Raw genomic sequence first — 26,857 nt, 5'->3', positions numbered from 1 at the left:
ATTTTGTTGAGTCATGTCACCATAGTGCCATCTACAAAATGGCAGAACCTATCTCAACTGTTGTTTTTTGATGATAGTGTCTGTAAACAAAGAGCAATAAATTTATTTACTTCATTTTTCTTTGCAGTTCAGTAGAAGTAACATCCGCAAAAACAAACAACACATGCAAATGGGACAGTCGATCCTACAGAATCAAAACTTATGCTAAATATTTTGAACCCAAAATGTTTTATAGAGAAAACTTAAAAGAGGCAAATTTTCAAAGCTATAAAAGGTAGAAAAAAAAGTACATTATTGCCTCTCAATACATGTAGAGAGGAAGTAAACTGAGTATAAATTAAAAATAAATAATAATAATAATAATAATAATAATAATAATAATAATAATAATAATAATAATCTAAAATGAGAAGGATATGAAAGTGCCCTGAAAGAATTAATAAATAGGAAATAAAAAGAAACAGATTGAAAATATACAAGATGTTTATTACTAATAGTTTTTACACCTGTTCACTTCTTATTAATTCACATTTTGTGACAGTGAAGAAAATACAACATGTATATGTTTTTATGCGACATGGAAGGGGTGTGTACTTTAAATACCTATTGTCAATTATGGCGGTGGTGGTGGTTGAGGTGGCGGTAGTAGTGGAGGTGTTGCTACCGAGATCACGAGGTTTATGAATGGTATTCCGTAATCATTACATTATAAAAAGTTACCAAATTTTATATGAAGAGAGTACAAAAACAAATCCTGCCAACTGCAAAATAAAAGGTTCTCTGTGTAGTGGTGAAGTAGATAGAAATGAGAATATAAGGATACTTAGCATAGAGTGCACCATTACCCTTTACTCTGGCTGTGAGCACCTTAATCTGCAACTATTTACGGCCCTACATAATAATAAAATAAAGAATCTACTGTTTATGCCAAACATTATTATGTCACACATACATCAGTTGAATTAATGCTGCACTGTATGCAGTATTTTAGGGAGACTATTTACTCCTCCAAGATATTCAATGTTTATGACAGAAAATAATATTAAATGTTTTGTACCTGGTGTGATGCCACATCTGGATGCTGTTGAGGATGATAGTGTCTCGGAGGTATATGGTATTGATAAGGAGGATAATATGTATGAGGATGTGGAGGATACTGCGTGTATGGCTGATAAGCAGGTTGCTGCTGAGGGTATGGGGGATAACCAGTGTGTGTGTGTGGTGGGCGAGGTGGTACTGGCACTGTCTGTGGTGCATTTGGATTACCAGCTGGTCCTGGTGGTGGTGGTGGATAACCTTGATATGGTGGTCCAGGTGGTCCTCCAGTTTGTTGATGAGGGGGAGGCAGCCCTGGCTGACCTGCTGGGTGACTGGCAGGCATGTGGGGTGTATGCTGCTGGGCTGCAATTGCCGGTGGTAAACCTACTGTTGGTGGTGTCGACACTTTACGAGGTGGGGGTGGTACAGAGGGAAGTGCTGGGGATTGAGTAATTTCAGAGGGCAACTTTGTTGGTGCCATAGGACCAGGTTCAGTTTGTTGCGGTGCTGGTTGCTGTTGCTGCTGCTGCAACTGTTGCTGCTGTTGAAGAATATGCTGCTGTTGAGGATGCTGCATCTGCTGTTGCAACTGAGATTGTAATTGCAGTGGCGGATGTTGTTGTTGTGCCTGAGGTTGCTGCTGCTGGGGTTGTGGTGGCAGCTGTGGCTGTTGCTGCTGTTGCAGCTGTTGTTGTGGCAACGTTTGCTGCTGCTGTGGCAATGGTGGTGGTTGTTGTTGTTGCTGCTGCTGCTGCTGTGGCGGCGGCTGTGGTGGTTGTTGTGGCGGCTGTGTTGTTTGCTGCTGCTGTTGTTCAGGTTCATTGCTTGGCTGCACATCCATTGGCTACAACATGACAGCAATAAAATTAATGTTGCTTTAGACTCTCTTCAAAATCGCTAATATCTTGATTTGTGCACAAAATTTCTTCGGACTAGAGACCAGAAAAATGAAGATAAAGCAAAATTATGTGACATGCTTTACACAGCATATGAGACTAAGAGACAGAATCAAGAAAAGTACTAAACTCAGCACTGGAAAGAAAGTATTAAACCATCTGGGGCTGGGAGTAAGATGACTGACAGAGTCACAACACAAACATGTAGCACAGCACTTTGAAAATAAATCATAAAAAGTAAGATGCATCCAGCCAAATACTAAGAATTCAATAATGATGCAGCACATAATACTAACAAAACTATAAAGGTGGTGCTCTTTAATCAGTAACATAAGTGAATAATCTTATGTTGCATCCATATGAATGATACTGAAGCACCAGAGATTTGACTTCTATTTCTATACTTTAAAATAAAAGTTCGTCTCTTTGGAAAAGGAAAACTGGACTACTTGAGATAATTTCTTTCTTAAAAGAATAAATGACTTACAAATGATAAAAACACAAGATTAGCACACTTTTTGATTCCACTACATGTGTTAACTTATGTTTAGACAGTGTCCTGATCCTGTCACTAATTCAAGGTTGTGATAATAATGTAGTTAAAGAAAGGTTTCAGAGCATTGTCAACTGCAAATATTCAAAATGCTGCAAGCTGTTTCCAAAAATGTAACTCTCTTTAAGTTTCAGAAAAATGCTGATGCACATTCACTGATTAACTATAATAATAACTACATGTAAAATTGTTTCTTACAAATGAAAAAACAAGTTTGAGACAGTAATGGTGCATTTTCATATACACATGCCCTCTTTGATCTTTATTCTTTTGTCACTATTAAAGTCAAATATTCAGGCTCTGTAACTGAAATAAAAAGCTCTCAGTGTCATTAACAAGTTTACTTAGAAGCAAGAAATCTGAGACCACATTCACGAACATCGTATCTTACTCCCCCGCCCCTCCAACACATTCTTCATTTACACAGAATTTCAGCAAAACTTTTGTGCAGAGTTCTAGCCGAGTTTTTGTTCTGCCACAACCACAAGTGCCGGAATGAAGATGAAGTACGCAAGACCATAGAAAGCGGTGAGAAGTTGTCAGCCAACAGCGCGCTGATTTGGAGCGGCATCTAGTGGAAGTGAATACAAGCACCGTTCCTGCCAGCCTTGGCCAGATATTAGTGGATAGTATTCACAGAGAATTAGCACAGCCTAGCAGAGCACTACGAGAACAGTTATCAGTAATCCATATCCATTGTTTGTTGGGACGTTGTCTACAGGGGAGAACATTTCTGTTTGCATGTCACTCATCGCTTGTGAGACCCTTGTTATTTCAAAGTTAAGTATTGTCTCTGTCTGCTTTATCGAAATAAAACTACTAATGTTATTTGCTTGAATTGTATAGCATTCCGAGAATGCAGCATCCCTTAGGCACCCTATATGTGACAAGTGGGCAGGACCCCATAATTGACGATGAGGACTCAACAGTTTCAGCAACAAGGGAAATCGAAAACCTCACTGACATTACCCCAGATTCACTTCAAGCAATTTTTGAAGATATAAATCAGAATGGCTAGATCAGGATACAAGGCCCACAGGTTATGATACACTACCACAGTTCTAAACAGACGTGGTATAGTACAGCCAATCTACTGTTGAGCAGTAATAACAACCATTCTTTGTTAATAGTCAAACAATGCACAATGATATGGTAGGATGACATCAGAAATGGTAGGCTGACATCCTACTCACCACATCATTCATCAGATTTAGAAACCACACACATGCCATTAAGAAAGTAGAATTCTGACAGATTCTCACTATTTCCTTCTCTAATTATAAATATCATTATATTTTGTCACACTCAGTTATAATGAATATCCCCATCAACTATTAGTTATTTGTGATCATGGAGGATAACCTTTGTGCTTTGTTGGCTGAGGGGCATCTGATGCTGTACAACAGCCTAAACAAATTGGTGGGGCAAGTCATCCTCCACCCCTCCCCATACTATATGGGTGCAACAATAAATTTAAAAACAACGTAATTCAAAGTTCTTTATAATGTGCAATTTCCCAGTGTTGGAGATAATGGTTCTTACTAAAGCATGCACACAAGTTACAATAACTGGGGTACAGCAAGAGGGGTAGAGTAAAGGTGTACTTACACCTGTGTACCTTGCAGCTAGGTACTGGTAGCTGTATAGCTAGCTTGTTCCACACAGATGATGAGGCACCCAGAGAAAACACAGGTGTGAATGGTACCACTTGAATGCACATGTTGAGAAAGAGGCATGAACATAAACCCGTGCCTTTACTTGCACGTGGGGCAAGCACAGTCACACGGTGACCCGCTGTAAGGTGCACAGGTGTAAACGCACTCTAAGAGAGCCCGCAGTCTGGCCACAGTATCCAGACGCAGTGGCCGTGCCTGTGCATGGTTCTGTGAATGTGTGCGCGTTTTCTATTTCCAAAGAAGGCCTTTTGGCCAGAAGCTTAAATACTTAGTGGTCTTTTCATTGTGCTTGTCCAGAAGTCAACGCCTTCTCTATCTGGTGAGTAGCAAACTATCCTTTTCACAATAGTGTTATTTTCAATACTACTTTATGCCTGAACTTTTTAAAAATTTGAATTCACATCTTCGCGAGTAAAACAGTTTAAATGGCAGAAAATGAAGAGTGATAGTGAAAACAATTTCATGAAATCTGTGCAAGTAGATCAATGAAATATATGGTGTGAAATGCATAACACTGTGGTATGCACTACAACAAGAAGTATAAAACTGCAGCTCTGGGCAATTTCATCTTTAACAAGCAATGTCTGACATTGAAGGTAGTAGTTACATACAAAATTTGTCTAGATTAAAAACTATTATTGTGTGCATTTTATACGCTACACTGTGAAAATGGAAGCTACAGAAACTATAAACTGATGCAATTTAGAACAAAAGAAGTGAAACAAGACAACTAGCAAACAGAATATGCAACAATTTGCACTGCAACTCAAAATACAAAATTATTTCACGTAATTAAAAGCAATTATTTACCTCAGGCTTAGGCTGAGAATCTTCTGTTGTGCTTTCAGCAGTTGGAGGTGCCTCTTCCGTCTTCATGCGTTCCTTGCGAAGCTGTTCATACTGACGTTCCACCATACGTTGGAAGGTTTCATCATCCACAGCACGCACACAATGCTAGAAAAATATGTCTACTTTTAATAGTGAGATCAGTATAGTTCATCTGCAATAATTTATTTATTTTTACATGCTGCCAAGAAAGTTACAACACACACACACACACACACACACACACACACCTGCACCCCTACATGGTACTGGCTGGGCGCACAATGCTGGGATTGAATTTCGGCAGATGTACTGGGGTGGCATGGAGTAGAGATTGTTTCATTCAGGAGGCAGAGAGGGAGATGGAGAGGGAGATGTCAGGTAGGAAGAGGGTTTGGGGATGGGTAGCTCACAGTGTGGAGGGAGGCAACAGGTTTGTGATACACTGGTATTGTAGCCTGTGACATTCTAGCACAAAATGCAGGTGACATGAAGGTGTGAATTAGAAGGGGATGACAGGACAGAAGAAAGGGAAACTGTTGAATGGAGTGTGTGGGGACAGTGAGGTAGTGGAGGTTTTGGCCACGAAGGTTGCAAGAGTGAATGATTTGTTGTGAGGGTGATTCTCATTAGCGTAGTTCAGAAAAAGTAATGTTGGAGGGGAGGATCCAGATGGCACTGGTTGCAAAGCAGCCATTATCTCTAGGATGTTGTGTCCAGCTGCATTTTATGCTGCAGGGTAATCATGTTAATTGTTGGCCATAGTTTGGCAGTGGCCATTCATTCTGGTGGACAGTTGGTTTGTTGTCATACAGACATAAAACACTGTGCAGTGATTGCAGAAGAGTTGATATATGACCTGCTTGCTTTCACATGTGGCCTGCTCTGATGGGATAGGGAAGTCTGTGGCAGGACTGGACGAGGAAGTGATGATGGTAAGGGTTGGAATGAATGGATCTGCACGGGGTGTTCCATAAGAATGTGACCCTTGTGGGAAGGGGTTTGGAGTGGGAGTGGGGTATATGGATTGGCTAGGAAGCTATGTCAGCTGGGTGGGTGATAGAATGCCACTCGAGACATTGTGGGAGGATGTCCCTCATTTCCTTGTACTATGATAGATAAAGCACTGGTGAAGAACATTGTTCACATAATTCCAACATTTTTTGTCCTCAGGTGGCCAGGCCATACGGGAGTGACTTTTTGGTGTGGAAGGGGTGACAGCTGTCAAAATGCAGCTAGGGTTTAATATGGGCAAAGGTATGGATGGAGTCATCAGAGAGGTGGAGGCCAACATCCAGAAAGGAGGCACATTGGGTTAAGGAAGACCATGCGAAGCAGGTGGAAGAGAAAATGTCGAGGTCATGGGGGAATGAGGATAGGGTGTCTTGGCCCTGAGTCCAGATCATGTGGGAGGCTACACTTTATTCAATTGACTGGAGGTGTTGGTTAACAAGAGCTGAAATTCTTTTGGTAGGAGCACATTAACCAGCTACCATGGGGCAACCAGGATTATTGGGTATGTTGATTTTGGGTAGCATGTAGAAGGTGTGTGTGTGTGTGTGTGTGTGTGTGTGTGTGTGTGTGTGATTTTGCAGGGGGAAGCCTTGTGTCAGGTACCCACCGCAATTCATCATGGCAGTGGTGGAGCCTTTGTATGCACAGAGGATGGTTAGATAACGATCTACGTTGGGATAATGAATAGCTGTCCTTTCTTCTGTTGAGAGGTTAGTGTTCTCAGGAGGGGACTTGAGGAAGGATGGTGAGACCAAATTGGTGTTAAAGGTGACCAAGGAATGATTCAGTGGGTTGGGGGGATCGTGGTTGGATGGTGATATGAACTGGGAAAGGCAAGGTTAAATGTTAGGATTAGTTTGGCTTTGGTTGGTGGGATTGGCAGCAAAGAAGTGTTTCTACTGTAGGGGATGGTAGAAGGAGCATAGGTCTTTAGCAAGTGCAACATGGTTAAACTTGGGTGTAGAGCTGAATGTATGACTGAGGTTTTTTGGTGGAAAGTAACAGCAGTGTTTTGGGTTTGTTCGGGTTCTGAGTTTTGAGGAGTGTTGGTAAGAGAGTTTTAGAGGACATGGAAAATTGTGAAGATCAGCTAGGTAGGGTCTGGGCACTGAAATGGTTGACAAGGGGGTTCACTGTGGGCAGGATACATGTTGATGGATAGTGATGCTCCAAGGTGGGAGAAAGGACAGCCATACATCATCTCAAAACAAACTCTGACCTATCATTCTTCCTGCAGACAAAGTCTCTGCCACTGTTGCAATGAATCACACTGACTACCTGACAGAAGGCTTCTGCCAACTGTTGACTCCTTATCCCAACCACAACCCACACTCCATCTTCTAAATGCTACCCAAAATCCATAAACCCAACAATCCTGGACACCACATTGAAGCTGGTTATTGTGCTCCCACATAAAGAATTTCTGTTCTTGTTCACCAATACCTCCAACCAATTACCCAAAGCCTAGTCTTCACATCAAAGAAACTAAACATTTCCTTCACCGACTCCCCACCATACTCGCACTTTTACCACCTGGAACCCTACTCTTCACTGTTGATGCCACATCCCTATACACCAACACCCCTTACGCTCATGGCCTTGCCGCAATCTAACGCTACCTCTCCCACACCTTTCAGATTCAAACATACTACCTCATTAGTTGTACACCTTACAAATTATTTCCTTAAACACAACCACTTCTCCTTTGAGGGGAAGGTATATAAACAAATTGATGAAACACAGCCCTGCACATCAGCATTGCACCCTCCTATGCCGAAGTTTTATGGGCCATCTATAGAAAACCTTCCCAGCTTCTCAAAATGGGAGAGCCCTTGGGTTCAAGTTCACTGATGATATCTTCATGATCTGGACTTACAGCCAAGGCACCTTATGCTCATTTCTCCATAACAACACCTTGTCCCCCATCCACTTCACCTGGTCTCTCTCAACCCAACATACAACCTTTCTGAATGACGACTTCCACATCCGATGGTTGCATTCAACCCTCTCTCTCCATATTAAAATCCTACCTGCATTTTGACAGTTGTCATCCCATTTACACCAAATATCACTCCCAGATAGCCTGGCCACTTGAGGACATTGTTTCGCATCAATGAGAATTTGCATGCTCGGTATGTTGAAGCTAATGATGGACTTCACATGCAGGCACCCCCCCCCCCCCTCTCAAACACAGTTCGCAAACAGTTTATCCATGCCATATCCTCACACATCCCTAATACTCCCACTACCTCTAAGAAAAAATTACAAAGGAGGGTCCCCATCATCACACCATATCACCCTGGACTAGAGAAATTTAAGCATGTCCTTTGTCAGGGCTTTGATTATCTATCAAGCCTGGAAATGAGTCATCCTACACAAGATCTCTGACACCCCTCCAAAAGCGGTATTCCATCATCCTCCTAACCTATGCAACATACTGGTCCACTCCCACTTCCAACCCCTTGTCACATAGATCAAATCCCTATGGAGTACCTAGTTACAAGACTTGCCCTATCCATCACTCCAAACTTCCTACTCATGTCCTGTCATACACTTATCCTATCCCATCGGAGGCAGGGCCATATATGAAAGTAACCATTTTATAAACCAACTCTGCTGCAACCACTGTACGGCTCTCCATGTCCACATGACAACCAACGAGCTATCCATCGGAATGAATGCCCACTGCCAAACTGTGGCCAAAAACAACATTGACCACCCTGTGGCACATCATTTTCATCATGCTTCACACTTCAAATTGCTGGTTGATAATTACTAGGTTCTTCACGTTCTGTTGCCAGTACCCACCCGTTACACATTCAGCACATACAACTGCCACCCCTGCATCCTGCATTTTTGTCCAGCAAAGATGCCGCCTCCCCCCTCCTCTATCTCTCACCCCCCAACCGTACTGCTCTTGGCCTTGCCGCAATCTAACACTGCCTTTCCCACACTCTTTAGATTCAAACATAATACCTCATTGTGTGTGTGTGGGGGTGCACTTGTATGTACTCTAGCTCATCCAGGGTGTGTACGTGAACAAGGAAAAAAAAATTCCCAGATTTTTCCCACATTTCCCAGATGAAAATACACTTTTTCCGTGTTAAGTGACAGTATACTCTTCCTCGGCACTGTAAAACTCATCAGGCCTATGGTTTTATATGCGTGAGTGGAATTTTTCGGCACTTTAGAAAACGAAACTCAAGAGGGGAGAAAACACGTTTTGAAAGACCTTTGATGTGCAGCAACATGTGCGCTGCATATTTTCGTATTACGAAGGTATAAATTTGAATGTCACCAAACACCGCATGTTACTTTCCGAAACATTGAAATCGAGATCGCGATGCGCTTTTGTAAGACAATCATAGCTCCTGTCACGTGATCTCGCCAGCTGACGGCAGCATAGGACACATGATGTAGTGAGCCAATAGCAAGATCACTCTTAAGTAACACGAACACACAAATAGGAAAAGTTAATGGTTTAAATTAATGTACGTAGCATTCGCATATAATACTGGTCTCGAAGATTAATAAGCTGGAAAAGGAGCTAAGCTTCCACATATAATGTTGATCTTTTTTGCGCATGTTACACTTTAAGATAATCACACAAATGTGCCAGTAAAATGACGTAAATGTCTGATCTTTTGGGCTCGAAATTCTTCTACATGGTCGTCCTCAAAGAGTTGATTTTTAAATGAGAGTCAAACACTTTGAGATTTAAGAAATTCATCGTACATTCTCGCACAGTTTATCGTGCGTAAAAAGGAAATCTGCTTTGAATGTAACGCTTTTCAAACCACCATTTGCAATATTTTCCCGCGACCTGTTAGAATTAGGTTCGTTTCAGCAGCAGTTGCAAGAGAACGCCAAATAACAGATGTCACTGCGCTTGCGCAGCTACGATGACGCACGAAGCCCATATGTTCGTACGTGTAAAACATTAAAAGATCTTACATTATGACATAAAAGCAACAAGACATCAGAGGATACGTCAAGAGCGTCGAAATTTCGTGGACCATACAGAAACGCATAATTCGGCTTAAAATGCACACTCATATGGAAATTTTCTTGGAGTACCAGTACTGTATTATCTCATGTTTGGTTCTTTATTATGGCATAATGCCATATGTGCACTTGAAGTGAACAGTTAAAACTAGCCAATAGTGTGAAATTAAACACTTCGTTTCAAATAAACTGACTGTCTCAACAGAAAAGATTTACTAAAAGCCAAATCTCTTTAGCAAACCGGCAAAAATAACTTAATTGTTCTGTCAGGACGGTGGAAATAAAATCTGAAACTAATAACATATTTTAGCCTTCCGTAATTATGCGAACGAATTTTTATTCACTTGATAGCTCGCGGCCACAAAAATCCGTTTTGTTATCATTTAACTTGAGGGCAATAAACGAAGAGGAAACAACAAAATCGCTGAACGTAAACACAGGTCACATGGACGCTGCCCACCTCCCCACCACAACTCAGACTGCTCTGTGCATCATCCCCACATTTACTAATTTCCGAACCGAGGCAATATTAAGCAGTGGCGCCCAGCCAAACTTCTGTAACCAGAAGCAGGAGAAGGTACAACTCATACGCGACTCAACTGCGCATGCTCAAGAGCCCTCCCGCAATAGCTCAAACGAATATTTAAACAGTTATCACGTCACGTTCATCAGAGACAGTTTGTTGTTATAAAGCATTGCATAGTCTTCCTAAAGCCTTTGACACACTTTGCTGTTGGCAGACGCTTGTATGAGCACTGTTTTGTTGTTGTATACGGTGCATTTCCTTTGCAACTTAAGTTTTATTTTCGTTTTCTTTTCTCTCTCGTTCATGTTTTGTTGCTGCAGTATTATTCTGCCATAGCGGGATACAGTAATATCCTTTGTTAGAGTATTGGTTCTTACCTGTCAGAATCCCAAAAATTTAACTGAAAGCTAAAACAATGGATAATTCCCGGAATTCTAAACAATTCCTGGGTTTTTCCCAGTTTTCTCCCGGATGAAAAAATTCCCGGGTTTTTCCCAGATCTCCCGGGTCGTATACACCCTGTCATCAAAGGATTATGTTTCGTGGGTGCTTGTTGATGACTCAACACCTCTGCTACTCTGCGAGTGCTCTACTTTACACCCAAATTATTTTTACATTCTGCTAGAACTCTCCACACTATACTTCTTAATTGTGTTAATCAAGGGGAAAAAATTACCTTCGTTGAGACAATATTACATTATTTGAGAAAACAGGCAACTCCTTGCAGTGGGTGCAAATAGAATTGTCAAGGAAGTTTATCGCAATGAAGTTACACTGGACATAAAGAAAACAAATACCATGAATTTCGTGTTGAAGACAGAAAGCAACATTGTTAAATTAGATGTACATGGTACCTCTGCAGATTGTGTAGTAAATGTGGAATTTCTAGGTATGAATATTTATTCTCGGTTGATATAGTGTCACACACAAAGGTACTTGCAAACAGAATTTCAGCAGCATGTTATGCACTTACAGATTCTGTTGTCATTAAGTAACAGTCAGTATCTTTTAGTTGCATACTATCCATGAGTATACTCAGTTCTTATCTTTGAATAAGTGCTCATTGTAATCTGCTCAAAGCATTGGGGATTAAAGCTACACCATATGAAATCATTTAACAATCAGTAAAGCATATTAAAAATTACCTAGATAATTACTGAACAAACTGCTCTGCTCATGACCATGGAACAAAATATCTGGACTGAACTTAAATTTACCAAGACACAATAAAGATAAAACTCAAAACAGAATTTTCTCTTGAAGCACAAGATTTTGCAATTCATTCCCCAAGCAGATTTAAGAGATCTCTAAATCAACCTTACTTAAGATGTTGTCAATGAGTACTTACAAATCAATTCATTCTACGAGGGCATACTGAAAAATAATTTCCCTGAATTTTTTCATCCTGTTCTCAAGATCGGTTGTGGTATTACATGTTATGCATATTGTTAGGTCAACTTTCCCACTTCACTGATACAAGTTCAATCCTCTGCGGCTAGAGGGATTTAAATTGAAGTCCGTGAAATGGTGGTGTGTAATGTAACTATGTCAGTGTGTAAGAAACAGAGTACTGCAATCGAGCAAAGAAACAGTGTTGCTAACCTCATCATAGGTGAAAGCCTCATCGTATGTGACAAAGCTGGAAAGTAGATTGTATACGGCAATCAATGAGATTCAGCGGAATCGGGCTGATGAACTCGTCAGAGAACATCACTGGATAACACACACACAAAGTTTTTAGGCATGTGTGGCATAACAAAAGTGCTTGTACAGGTCATAATCGCAGAAATGGAGTACAGAAAAGTGCGTTCAAGATAGGTGTCTCGAACGCTCAATCCCAACGTGAAACAGAGGAGATTGGACATCTGTCAACAACTTCTTTTGCATTTTGAGCATTCGGGTGATGGGTTCAACATTGTGACAGGTGATAAAAGCTGGTATCACCATTTTGATTCCAAGAACAAGAAAGCTTCAATGGAGTTCTACCACAAAGGATCACCTAACAAAAAAATCAAGACCATGCTATTATCATGCAAAATCAAGCTCACAGTGTTCTTGGATTTCAAGGTGTGGTGCATACGAAAGTCATGCCTAAAGGCACCACCATAAATTCTAAGGTACTGCAAGACCATCAGAAAACTGAAAGCACAAATTCAAAGAGTTCGTTCACGTATGGGACATCCTCTCCTTCAGAATGACAATCCAAGACCATGCAAGAGCACTGCGATATCTGCACTAATCCAAAGTCCTGGGTTCACTGGCATCGATCATCCTCCGTACAGTCTCAACATGGCACAATCCGATTTTCATTTGTTTCCAAAACTTACAGAACACCTTCAAGGAACTTCACTTTGTTAGTGACAAAGCAATGCAAGCAGAGGTGAGGTTGTGGCCCTGTCAACAAAGTCAAACATTCTACAGTGACATAATCAACAAACTGGTATCACATTGGATGTTTTTGTCCCCACGGTCATAATGTTGAGAAATAAATATGTAGGCATGAAGAATAAAGATGTTGAATGTTAATAAAGTTTGTTTTACTTAAAAAGCTTAAACAGCTTCAAATAAAAAATTCAGATGCATTACTTTTCAGCACAGCATCATGAACAGTGAAGATTACTTAGATAACACAGAGCGGAGGTTTAAATTGAAAAATAATGCTAGCAAACAACAACACCACCACATCTCTGACAATTTACATCACACACTTGTACTACAATGTCTTCTTTTTTTTCCTTTCTGGCAAAGTCACTCAATCTATATTGGAAAGGTTACTCTAAATCTCCACAAACAATATTACAAACATCTTATACTCTTTCTGAGCTCAACATCTCATTCATTTTGGAGGGATATCAACTCAACTTTTCAGGCAAGCATATTGGAAGTTGCAGTAACAAAACAAAGGACATCACTGTCAACTGTTCGTGCATGTAGAGTCGCATTTTGAAATAATATATACAGAGGCTGTTCCAGAAGGAATGGTCAATATTCAGAGATACAACAGGACCGCTCATTTGCAGCAAGAAACATCATATGTACATATGTCCTACTCCAAATAGTTTTCGATACCAAACATATTTAATCAACACTTGTTTTGGGCTAGTGGTGCAGATGTGTGTGTTTTAGTCACCCAATCTTTTAAACATTTTATTCTTGCCCGAACTATCTTTCTGCTTTCAGCCTCTTTGCTTGGCGTGTCTTTCTGCCAGTGAACATGCAGTTGTTGATGATGTGTTTCAAATGAAATGGTGTGAGGGATGGGAGAGTATCAGAGAGAAGCAATGGTTAACTGTGTTTGTACACATACTGGCTAAAATGCAGCAAATCTACACTAATGAAGGATATGCAGATATGGTGTATGTTTATAGTTTCTGCAATGTTAGTGCTCCTGCTGCTGCCGAAGAATGCCATCAGTGCTTTGTTACACTCCGAATTCCTATCAGAGTTTTCAGCACATTATGTGAAACAAGATACTCTTTCAAGTTCCCATTTTCCTTCTGAACATGTAGTTCAAGAACATGTGCAATAGCAACACGTTGTTGAAATGGTTCAGTGCAGTCCTGATTTGCAGGACTAGTTGCACAAGATTGAACAGATAGTTAACTGTGACCTTATAATAGGAAACATCCTGACATTAGTTTGAAGTAATTTATGGAAACGATGGAAAACAACCAAAATCAAGATGGTTATATAGAGGTTGGAACCTTCATCATCACGGATACAAGGCCAGTCTGTTTAAAATAGTACAACATAATTTGGATTACTCGTTGTGTAGAATACTGTTTTGTGAAGAAGTTATTTCATAATTGGCCTACAAGTTCCAAAACTTGTGTAAAGAAACAAGACTCCCCACATCCAAAATTTTCTTCCTCAGCCTAGAAACAGTAGAATTTCAGTGCCACCCATAGATTATGGCTAGATCTTATGTCTCTTGTAACCTTGTTTCCTCTAAAAATGTTTAGTTTACCTTTGACTGCCCTCAAGTTAAACTACTACTACACTATGTGATCATATGTATCTGGGCAACTGGCTGAAAGTGACTTACAAGTTCATGGCACCCTCCATCAGAAATGCTGGAATTCAATATGTTTACCCACACCCTGCCATCGGATCGCCATATTGTGTATGTGATTCGTCACTCACCACAACATTTTTCCACTGTTCAATCGTCCAATGTTTACGCTCCTTACACCAAGCGAGGTGTCATTTGGCATTTCCCGGCGATGATGTGCGACTTACAAGCAGCCGCTAGACCATGAAATCCAAGTTTTCTCACCTCCCACCTATCTGTCATAGTACTTGCTGAGGATCCTGATGCAGTTTGGAATTCCTGTGATGGTATGGATAGATGTCTACCTATTACACATTACAACCCTCTTCAACTGTCGGCGGTCTCTGTCAGTTAACAGGCGAGGTCGGCCTGTACACTTTTGTGCTGTACGTGTCCCTTCAAGTTTCCACTTCAATATCACATTGGAAACAGTGGACCTAGGAATGTTTAGGTGTGTGAAAATCTCGTGTACAGACATATGATGCAAGTGACACCCAATCACCTGACCACGTTCGAAGTCCATGAGTTCCGCGAAGCACCCCATTCTGCTCTCTCATGGTGTCTAGTGACTACAGAGGTCGCTGATATGGAATACCTGGCAGCATGTGGCACCACAATGCACCTAATATGAAAAACATATGTTTTTGGGGTGTCCGGATAATTTTGAACACAGTGTGTGTGTGTGTGTGTGTGTGTGTGTGTGTGTGTGTTTTTCACTACCACTACCTACTACAGCCGAAGATCTAGTAAACCCTATATTTTATCAAAAGCACTGAACCTCACAATTAGTGAAAATAAATTAGCTCTGCCAAAAAGGGGATACCAGAAACACAAGCTGTGGAAAAACAGAATAGTCATGTGACTGATGCCTGCCTGGAATACTTTTTATCCTCCAGCACCACTCCTTTCAGATCTCTTCAGATTGGAACTTAGTCTCTTACAATGTCCACTTCTTGCTACCTATTCCAACCATTCTTTCTTCCCCCTTTCTCCCTTGTTCCCTCACAAAACAACAAAATGAATGAACGGAAAGAAAATTTAGAGCTAGGACTACATCAGCTGAAACTGTACTCTACCTTCTTAAGTTCCTCTTGAAAAGCCTCACTGCTTTCAATGAACTTCTTCTTCTTAGCTTCAAACTTCTCTTCAATTTGTTGAAGTTCTGCCTCTAATTTTTTCTAGAACAGATGTATCACATCAAATAACTATACGAAAATATGAAGACAGATTCTATGGAGTATTCACACATACCTGGTGCATTGTTAAGGACTGAACCTGTCGTTTTAGGACTTGCATGCGAGCTGTAGTGACAACAGAGCGTACATCAGGTACAACAGCATCAGAAAAAATTTCATTTATTAAGCGATGATTCCTAAGGTAGCGTGCATATGCTACATGTTTGACTGAGTACCCATCATCTTGATCTAAAAGAAAAAGAGAACAGATGTTTCAGAATTTTCTTGTCTATACCTGATGAAACACTAATCATTTTATTTCTGATCAATGTAAAGCAACAAAAAATTTACTAACAGTTAAAATTGCTCTCGTTTTAAAAATAATTGAAATTACAAAATTTGTTACATACTTAAAATTTACATTATTAATTGTACAATCTAATGCTAATTATTAAACGGCGCTGTCTTTATCATAATGCAGAAGTGGAGCAATTACCTAATGTTCAAAATAGCATGATTATTGGTTTTTGGCCTAAGAGTGAAAGCACTTCCCAACTGGCTAAGTTTGGAAATAGTTTCTGTGTCGCCATGGTTAAAGCGTATCGTGGATGGCAAAATGGCACTAACCAAAACCAGTGCTGAAGCACCTGTGGTGCACCACATGCCATAGATGATGGGTGAACAACAACAGCTGCACAGACGAGTATGGCCAAATAGACCTGCAACTGTTGAGCAACTGATTGCTCAGACAAACCAAGGGGCAACAGTGTCTTCTCAATGCCCATTCAGTGGTTGCTGCTGTATATGGACCTCCACAGAATGCACCTGGTTCACGCACCCATGTTGACTTCCGTTCGTCAGTGATGGAAGCCGGAATTTTCACATCAATATCACAACTAGACAGCAGTGTATAGCAACAGGTGGCTTTTTCCAATAAATCACATTTATTGCTCCATCGGACGAATAGTCATTGATGTGTACAATGTGAAACGTGTGAAAGCAAACACACAGCAACAGGAGGGAGCATTATGGTCTGGGGAGTGTTTTTGTGGCATTCTCTTTGTGATCTCATCATTCTAATCAGCAAAATAGATCAACAAAAGTATGCATCTATGCTTTGAGACCATGTCCATACCTACATACAGTTTCTTTTTTCTCGGCATGGCAGTATCTACCAGCAGAACAATGCGACATGACACACAGCTCGCAGTGTACATGCATGGTTCAAAAAACACCCAGGTTGAGTTTACTGTACTATTCTGGCCACCAAGCTCCCCAGATTTAAACCCTATCAAAAATCTGTGTGGCCACATCGATTGGGGTGTTTGCGCTATGGATACTCAATTGCCAAACATAGCACAGCTGGCCACAGCACTGGAGTTGGCATGGCTTCAGATCCCTGTTATTACCTTCCAGAACTTCACGGACTCTCTTCTCGCAGCAGTCCATACTAAATGGTGGTTATGAGGGCTTTTGATTAGCAGTCACATCGATGTGACTGGACAGTGTATTTCTTACACAGTTTCTCTTGTATTTGAGCATTCAATAAATACCATAGCACCATTTAGAATCAACCTGGCATGTCAAGATTCATCCAATGCGTGAATTTACTAAATTTGTGAGTTTATGCAAACACAATTAGCTACTAGTTGCCACTTCTGCATTTCAGCTGTGATAAGATCTCTCCTTTGACCTCGCAAGTTGGTGCAAAACATACTGTATGTTCTTGATGATTTATAACTTACTGCCATCAAAAGTAGTAAAAAGGTACTGTGTCTAACTTTTATCAATTTAGCTCTTTTTAGCTGTACTGAAATACAAAATAATCATATCTCTGTAATAATGATTTTAAGATATTACAATAATTTTTTCCCATGTTACTGAAACTTATCACAAGCAGAAATAGTATTCCAGTACATAGTTGACCAGGAACCATTGTTGTTTGCTGCAATTTCTATATTTTCATTGTCAGTCTTCTCAGCAATGCAGTACGTCATAGACATGTCTTCTAAATATCCAGATTTTGCTGAAGCAATTGATGATATACAGCCAGTCAAATGCATTATCAATCAGAAATGCTGCAAAGAAATATGAAATTCCATAAACTACCTTGGGAGACCTTATAACGGGAAGACAAATGGGAAAACACGGAAAAATGTTTGGGTAATAGCAAAACATTATCCTTACAAAAGTGGACATAATGCAAAACTGTTCAGAAACAAATTTCCTGGAGAATAGTGGGTGGACAGTTTCATTCATCAAAATGTCATGCTGTCAATGAGAATTTCCAGAAACATCTCTGCTAAGAGAGCAAAAGTATCAGTTTTAAACAGTCAGTGACAATTTATTTTTTGTTGTATGAAGGAATTTTTATTTTCCCTGTTTGAAATTATTACTTTTAAAATATATATCACATTGACACAGAACTATATTGCACAGCTTGAAGAGACTAGAGGGTTTTCACAGCCTCCTAACATTCAAGACCATGATGAAACCAATCTAGCTGAAGAACCTGGTAGAAAAGTTTGTATTTTCAAGCCACGAACGAAGTATCCAGGGAGAAGAATGAACCCTTCCAAATCGGCAACCACTATCAAGCTTGCTGGTGTAGCCAATGTCAAAGGCCGGCCAGCACATGTCATTTAGAAATTCGAACAGATGTGGGGTACCTGGACACAAGGAGGGCCTTCAAGAACCAGATATATGGAGTGAAAGCAGTGCTGGAAGACAATCTGTCTTCTCATTTTTCATTAGAGGTGCTGAAAATGTGTAAGAAGCACAAAATTAAATATACGTCCCTCCGAATGCCACAAATTTGCCGCAACCTCTAGACATGGCATTTTACAGACCTTTAAAATTGGATATAGATCAATATTGACAAAATGGCACCAGAAAGCAAACAGAAGACAGACTTCAGTTCCAAAAGACATTTTCCCTGCTCCTCTTAGCAGAGACCATCAATCTAGATGCAGCTGCCAACTTAAAATCTGGATTCTGAGCCTGTGCAATTTCCCATCTGAGTAAAAAAAAAAGTGCTTAATAAACTATTATTATGACAGTCTGGCATAGCAGTGTCTCCAGAATCTGTCCGCACTGGCACCGCTACAATGAACCATAAAATTGTTCCAATGCGTGACGTGAAAAATCACCAGGTGTCCGAAAAAGGCAAAGAAACATGGAAACTGGGCCAAGAAGTGTTCCCAGAGCCAGTACTGAAGGCAGAATATCTCATCCAAATGAAGAAATCTCTCATCCAGTGTCAAATGAGAAACAAAGAAATGTGGAAATATGTATGATAATGCAGATGAGTGGGAAGAACAAACCTGTAATGTTCGGATACACTATTACTATTGTCCTGCTAGCCAACTTGTTTAAATATCTAGACGTAATGTTGTAAAGTGATATGAAATGGAACAAGCATGTGAGAGCTGTGGTAGGAAAAGCAAATGATCAACTTTGGTTTATTGAGAGACTGCATATAGAACACTGGCATGACCTATTCTTGAGTACTGCTTCAGTTTTTGGGATCTGTAACAGATCAAAATGAAGAAAGACATCAAAGCAATTCAGAAGTGAGCTGCTAGATTCGTTACCAGTAGGTCTGAACAACACGTAAATGTCACGGAGACGGAGAGGCTTCAGGAACTGAAATGCGAATTCCTGTAGGGAAGGTGATGTTCCTTTCAAGAAACACTATTTTGAAGCTGACTGCCAAATGATTCCACTGTCACCAACATACATTGCGTGTAAGAATCATGAAAGTAAGATGCAAGAAATTAGGGCCCGTATGGAGGCGACATGTGGACAGTCATTTTTTCGCTTGCTCTATTTGCAAGTGGAACAGGGGAGGAAATGACTAACAGTGGCACAGAGTACCCTCCACGACATACCACATGATGGCTTGCGGAGTGTCATGTAGATGTAGATGTAGAAGCAGAAGAGAAATCATGGAAACTAACACAAAAATAAAATAGTCAGAATCCTAGTGATGGGGATGAAGACAGGCGGTAATCCACTGAAGATTCATCATATGAATGGGTTGAAGAGGAAGTAACAATTTTTATGACCCTTTCAGATTCCTGTTCAAATATCCTGAGACAGCGGATGTGAGTCTTGTTGACTATGATCAAATAGAAAGAACTTCTGCTTCTGTTTCTTTGGAGGGAAAAAAGAGTTTTAAAATTTGTTGCAAATTTTCATGACTATGATATTAACTAGGAGCTCACATAGAGGTAAACCATATTTACTATATTTTTAGGGTCATTGTATTAATTATTTCAGTAAAAACTTTGATAATATTGTGTGTAAGTTGGCAATATTTTATTTCTGAGAATTGAATAAATTTAAATTCATGAGCATGAATGTTTATAATGTATGCTCTTAAAAATATTGCAGTCTACATATTCCGATCCTAAAATTCGTTTTAAAAAAATTAAGAAATAAATAAATACAAATAAATAACATATAATCCAATAGGGATGCCAATATCGATTGGAATGTGTGTTAATATTCATAAAGTGGTAGTCAACTTAACACTGAATCCTGGGGTGAATCAACTGCTGCTTAAAATGTTTCCTCAGTGATCGTGGAAGATAATAAAAAGAAAATGAAAGGAAACAGTCCTTTTGTTGTGAGCTACAAGATACTATTTTCAGAGAAAATGGAGACCACTTTGTCTTTCAAGTAGCGTCAAAAATACCAACAAAGCGATTAACTCTAGAAGACCTGGTGGTACAGAAATTGAAAAGATTTTGAAAATTAAGATTCCTTTCAACAAAAAAATAAAATTTAGCTTACATTTGCAATACTATAGATGGGCATAAAGTTTCCACAAACAGCCATTGCTGAAATTCCCTGTGATTCACAGCCAAAGAATAACACACACATATGTGTGAAAAGATCATTTGTGACATCAACTGAAGTAATATCTGTAGCTAAGTACCACTTGATTAAATTACTGCTAGAAATCTTGACAATAATGAACTGCTAAACAATTTAGGCCAAGAAAAACATGTTGGCATTTCAGAAAATTAATCATACAGTTTTGCTCTAAAACCCACAGAGATGACAGCACACTTATGCTCTGGCAATACCACAATTTTGCCATGAATTTATTTTTCATGGAGGTTAATTCCTCCTAAAAGTTAAAACTCAAAAACAAGGGAAAAAATTTTCCCTAATCTAAGGCGCACCTGAAATTTGAGACTCGAAATTCAAGGGGAGACAAAAGTTTTAGACCGCACCTCCAAATCGAAACAAAGTTGGTCCATTGTAAACTGAGACACAACTGAGGTTGAATGGATGAAGATACAGCTACAGTAGTTTGGTTCGAGTCTTAAGATTAACAGTTAGGCCTTACCAAGTAGCCATTGCTATGTGTCAGGTGCTCCGTCCATATTTATACAGGTACCCTTCCTTTTTCCATGTGCTTTGTCTGGATGGAATCAATTGCTTATTTTACTTTGATCTGATAAGGGCTGTTCTCTTTGTTATAGGTGTTTACGTCACTCTATGTGGAAAATGCATTATTGTACTGTGTCATGCATTGTTTGTCGCTTTCTGATAATAAGTGTTTACAACCTGTCGTCACTCGCGGCATGGCTTGCTTTTGTGTGCGCTACTGCGGATTACAATTTAAAAAAAGATAGGAATTGCGTCATAAGCAAAACAATGGCAAGAGACTGCTATTTGTTGTTACTTACACTGCTGCTTTCTTTGATAATGATCAACAAGAACCATGTAATAGACAGCGTATGATAGAAGATGTTCTGAATGAGAGTTTAGCAAAAAGTTTTCTCCATTTGAAAACCTTTGCAGACGCCTCTTTAGTACATTACATTCTGAATTACATTCATCTTAGATTTAAATATCTAGTCAGTTGCTGTGCTTCATTTCTGACTGTGTCACTATTCAGCTTAAGAATAATACGAATATAAACACGACACGATAAGTATATTCTTCCGCTTTTGCTGTTCTCTTACTCTAGTTTCGTAGTTTATTGGGCAGACAGGATTTAAATGCGAGAGCAGCAAACACGAAAGAATACATGGCATAATGTTAACATTCTTCTGCCTTTTCTTTTAATTTATTTACTGACACAGAGGTTTTGGTGCCAGTATTTATCTTTGTGCCTGGAAAGCACGCCTGTGTAGAACGTACGTACGTGTGTGTGTGTGTGTGTGTGTGTGTGTGTGTGTGTGTGTGTGTGTGCGCGCGCGTGCGGGTATATACCTATCCTTTTTTCCCCTTAAGGTAAGCCTTTCCGCTCCCGCGATTGGAATGACTCCTTACCCTCTCCCTTAAAACCCACATCCTTTCATCTTTCCTTTTCCTTCCCTCTTTCCCGACGAAGCAGCCGCCAGTTGCGAAAGCTCGAAATTGTGTGTGTTATTTTATTGTGCCTGTCTACCGGCGCTTTCCCACTTGGTAAGTCTTGGAATCTTTGTTTTTAATATATTTTTCCCATGTGGAAGTTTCTTTCTATTTTATATATATAAAATTATGGAGCAAAGAATTTGCATCAAATTTTGTGCGAAGAATGGAATCGAGTACTCTAAAACACCTGAAATGTTGGCAATGGCATATGGTGAGTTTGCTCTAAGTAACATAAATAAATAAATAAATAAATAAAAAATAAATAAAAAAATAAAATAATACAAGTGGTACAAACTCTTCCAAGATGGCCGAGAAGATGCAAATGACAAACCTTGCTCTGAACATACCAGAACATCAACAACAGATGATAATGTCGAAGCTGTGAAAAAAAATTGTTTTGGAAAATAGTCGAATTAGTGTAGGAGAAGTTGCTGAGGATGTTGGCATATCAGTCAGCTCATGTCATGCAATTTTTTCAGACGTTTTGGGCATGAAATATGTGTCAGCGAACTTTGTTCCAAAACTTCTCAACTTTAACTAAAAGAACCATCCTATGATCACTGCTCAGGAGCTTTTCAATGATGTCAATAATGATCCTGATTTGCTCAAAATGGTCATAACTGGTGATGAAACACGAGTTTATGGTTATCATGTCGAAACCAAAGGCAAGTTGTCCCAATGGAAGCATCCAAGAGAGCCAAGACCAAAAAAGCATACCAAGTTCGATCAAATGTCAAAAGTTTTGCTCACTGTTTTTTTCAATTACCACGGCGTAGTGCATCATGAATTTTTGCCTCAAAGTTTTACGATTAATAACGAGTATTACCCTGAAGTTCTGTGCCGCTCGCGAGAAGCAATATGAAAAAAAAATTCGGGAATTGTGGAAAAACAATTCACGACTTTTGCACCTGCTTATTCATCATTGCTTGAGAGAGATTTTTTGGCCAAAAACAACACGACAATCATGCCTCAGACACCATATTCACCAGATTTGGCCCCCTGTGACTTGTTTTTGTTCCCAAAACTGAAGAGACCTGTGAAAGGACAAAGATTTTCAGTGATTTATGAAATAAAAACTACGTCGCTGGAAGTACTCAAGACTGTACCAAAAAGTGCTCATGAGAAGTGTTTCAAGGATTGAAAGAAGCGTTGGCACAAGTTTACTGTATCTGAGAGGGATTACTTTCAAGGAGACAACATGAATATTGATGAATAAATAAATATTTTTTTAATAAAAATATAAAGTCACATTACTTTTTGAATACACCTCATATGTTTCATATGGTGAAACATCAGGAAGAAGTTTCTTGCTTATAAATTAATTTAACTGAATAACCAAAAATTTTAACTTATCTGATAACTGGGTGTTAGGCAAAAGCCGTTAAATGTATTTAGAGCAATATTCAGGTGAACAACTCCCTGTGTAACATCGTATTTCTATATTTCTTCCATGTATCAGGTGCAAATGCTTACATTAGAATGAATGAAATTCCGGAGACACCACGGGAAGGTTTCAAAAATGTAGCGAATACACGCAGATGTGCATTTTGTGTAAATTTTAACCAAAAAATGTTACATAATGGACAATCTTTGATTTGTGATTGTCAGATAGAAGAAGAAGAAGAATATAATAATTCCAATCCCAAAGAAAGCAGGTGCTGACAGATGTGAAAATTACCGAACTATCAGTTTAATAAGCCACGGCTGCAAAATACTAACGCGAATTCTTTACAGACGAATGGAAAAACTGGTAGATGCAGACCTCGGGGAGGATCAGTTTGGATTCCGTCGAAATGTTGGAACACGTGAGGCAATACTGACCTTACGACTTATCTTAGAAGAAAGATTAAGAAAAGGCAAACCTACGTTTCTAGCATTTGTAGACTTAGAGAAAGCTTTTGACAATGTTGACTGGAATACTCTTTTTCAAATTCTAAAGGTGGCAGGGGTAAAATACAGGGAGCGAAAGGCTATTTATAATTTGTACAGAAACCAGATGGCAGTAATAAGAGTCGAGGGGCATGAAAGGGAAGCAGTGGTTGGGAAAGGAGTGAGACAGGGTTGTAGCCTCTCCCCGATGTTATTCAATCTGTATATTGAGCAAGCAGTAAAGGAAACAAAAGAAAAATTTGGAGTAGGTATTAAAATTCATGGAGACGAAGTAAAAACTTTCAGTTCGCCGATGACATTGTAATTCTGTCAGAGACGGCAAAGGACTTGGAAGAGCAGTTGAACGGAATGGACAGTGTCTTGAAAGGAGGATATAAGATGAACATTAACAAAAGCAAAACGAGGATAATGGAATGTAGTCAAATTAAATCGGGTGATGCTGAGGGAATTAGATTAGGAAATGAGACACTTAAAGTAGTAAAGGAGTTTTGCTATTTAGGAAGTAAAATAACTGATGATGGTCGAAGTAGAGAGGATATAAAATGTAGACTGGCAATGGCAAGGAAAGCGTTTCTGAAGAAGAGAAATTTGTTAACATCGAATATAGATTTATGTATCAGGAAGTCGTTTATGAAAGTATTTGTTTGGAGTGTAGCCATGTATGGAAGTGAAACATGGACGATAACTAGTTTGGACAAGAAGAGAATAGAAGCTTTCGAAATGTGGTGCTACAGAAGAATACTGAAGATAAGGTGGATAGATCACGTAACTAATGAGGAGGTATTGAATAGGATTGGGGAGAAGAGAAGTTTGTGGCACAACTTGACTAGAAGAAGGGATCGGTTGGTAGGACATGTTTTGAGGCACCAAGGGATCACAAATTTAGCATTGGAGGGCAGCGTGGAGGGTAAAAATCGTAGAGGGAGACCGAGAGATGAGTACACTAAGCAGATTCAGAAGGATGTAGGTTGCAGTAGGTACTGGGAGATGAAGCAGCTTGCACAGGATAGAGTAGCATGGAGAGGTGCATCAAACCAGTCTCAGGACTGAAGACAACAACAACAACAGATAGAAGCTATGTGCTATGTGGCATCCAGCGCTTCTCTCTGGACACTGCAGATAAACTATGAAGGAAATGAAATAATGCAGTCTGATGTAAATTACCTGACGAGATGGACATGTATCAAATTCTGTATGACAGTAATGGAGCTACTGCTGGAAGTCAGCCATTTTCTGAATTAATGGAGGAAGTTAAAAGACATTAAATATGAACATTAATTACTGACATATAAGAAGAGTACGGAAATATACATCACTGCTTAAAATGAAGTGGTGATAATGATTTTTTTTTTTTTTTTAAGTGATACTGTGTACATGAATTCTGAGGTGGTGCCCATTGGAATTGACATTCAGACAGGTGGACTTTGGTACAAAATCCACAAGCCTCTACACAGCAGAAAACTGCTGGGAGAAATTTTGTTCACCGCGAAAGTGTTTTCCTTCTTTTTGAGATTTTTCTTGGATGGATGATACAACCAGATTCCAGTCTCGAGTTGTGTCATTGCACAGACCACTTCCAAACATTCTGTAACAAGGAATCTAATTTCTTTTGGGGTTATAGCCTATGACAAACTTACCTGTGGAACATCGGGCATCAAAAGAATAATTTTGCAGAGTTTCAGAGAGCAATTACTAGATAGATGTGCCTCTTAATGAATGCACTGACAATTACAAGGAAATTACCTGAATACTTAGGACATTATCTCTGATATTGCTAGCATATTCCAGATAACAATTGTTATTATTATTATTTAACAACAATAATAATTATTTTTTAACAATAATAATGTCAATAATGATAAACACTACCATTCCAAGTGATAGCAGGATCGACGAGGAAGAACTTAAACTTGCTTCATTACATGACTTGAAAATCAAACGACAGCAATTCCGGTGCAAAACAGTGGAAGTGTCCCATTGGTTTGATACACTGGGAGCTGTGTTGATCTTAGTGGACACTTGAAAATGTTTGGCATGGATAAAATATCCATTTGCAAACTACAAAAAGCCACTTTACTGGAATTTGCACGAATTATCCGCTGATACACCACACAGTCTTAGGCATTAGGGAAGTGGCCAAATAGTGATAAAATATGAAACCCAGCATACTGAACTCATTTGCTGCACTTACTGTATAATAATAATAATAATAATAATAATACTTTGATGAAGGACTCATCCGAAAGCTGGTAATGTTCTGTCTTATTTATGTACCTGTCAATGACTCAGTACCTGAATTGCTCTGTGAGTTGTTGCTATCCCTCCTTAAATTACCTATGAAAATATTGGTGTTACAGATGACCCCCATGAAGACCAATAACAATTAGAAAAATCTTCATGGAAATAAACTGTGTCAGTTAACTCTATAATTCCAGTTTTGTATGAAATATAGTATCATCTATCTGAACAATAGTCAGATCCACAAATGATGGCAGTTCGTGCAGGTTGAGACAAGGATGGGGAATGCAATGTTGCCGGTTCCAAGTGACAGTTGAGGTACACCGATACATGTGCTTTGCACTTGATGTAAGTGTGCATCCTGCAACTTTTAGGTCTCTCACTTCCTTGTGTAGAATTTGTCGCTTACTGTCACCATCAGCCATGACAACTCACAACAAATGGGGTAAAAATTCACTAAATAACTCACTGTCATCACGTTAAATAGTTGCACTGCATACAACACTCACAGCACAGCACTCAGAACACTGCTGTATGCTCATTGGCTGTCGGAGAATGCGTGACGTATGTGCGCAGAATGATCCTAAACTTGACC

The 26,857-nt window shown here is 39.5% G+C and overlaps 1 protein-coding gene across 10 annotated transcripts in view; it reads right to left on the bottom strand.

Annotated features, from left to right (window-relative positions):
* Positions 1-26,857, bottom strand: part of LOC126281213 (SWI/SNF-related matrix-associated actin-dependent regulator of chromatin subfamily E member 1) — a 100,973-nt gene that overhangs the window by 8,343 nt on the left and 65,773 nt on the right. For all 10 annotated transcript variants that reach the window (XM_049979951.1, XM_049979958.1, XM_049979950.1 and 7 more), the window contains 4 exons: positions 15,836-16,008; positions 15,661-15,762; positions 4,974-5,117; positions 1,058-1,882 (listed from right to left, as the gene is read on the bottom strand). In XM_049979951.1, coding sequence (XP_049835908.1) covers positions 1,058-1,882; positions 4,974-5,117; positions 15,661-15,762; positions 15,836-16,008 — 1,244 coding nt within the window. The remainder of the gene's footprint in view (positions 1-1,057; positions 1,883-4,973; positions 5,118-15,660; positions 15,763-15,835; positions 16,009-26,857) is intronic.

Source organism: Schistocerca gregaria, chromosome 7 (assembly GCF_023897955.1).
Source record: "Schistocerca gregaria isolate iqSchGreg1 chromosome 7, iqSchGreg1.2, whole genome shotgun sequence".
NCBI lineage: Eukaryota > Metazoa > Arthropoda > Insecta > Orthoptera > Acrididae > Schistocerca > Schistocerca gregaria.
The sequence above is the reverse complement of the archived record's forward strand: the minus strand, read 5'-3'. Positions and strand labels throughout refer to the sequence as shown.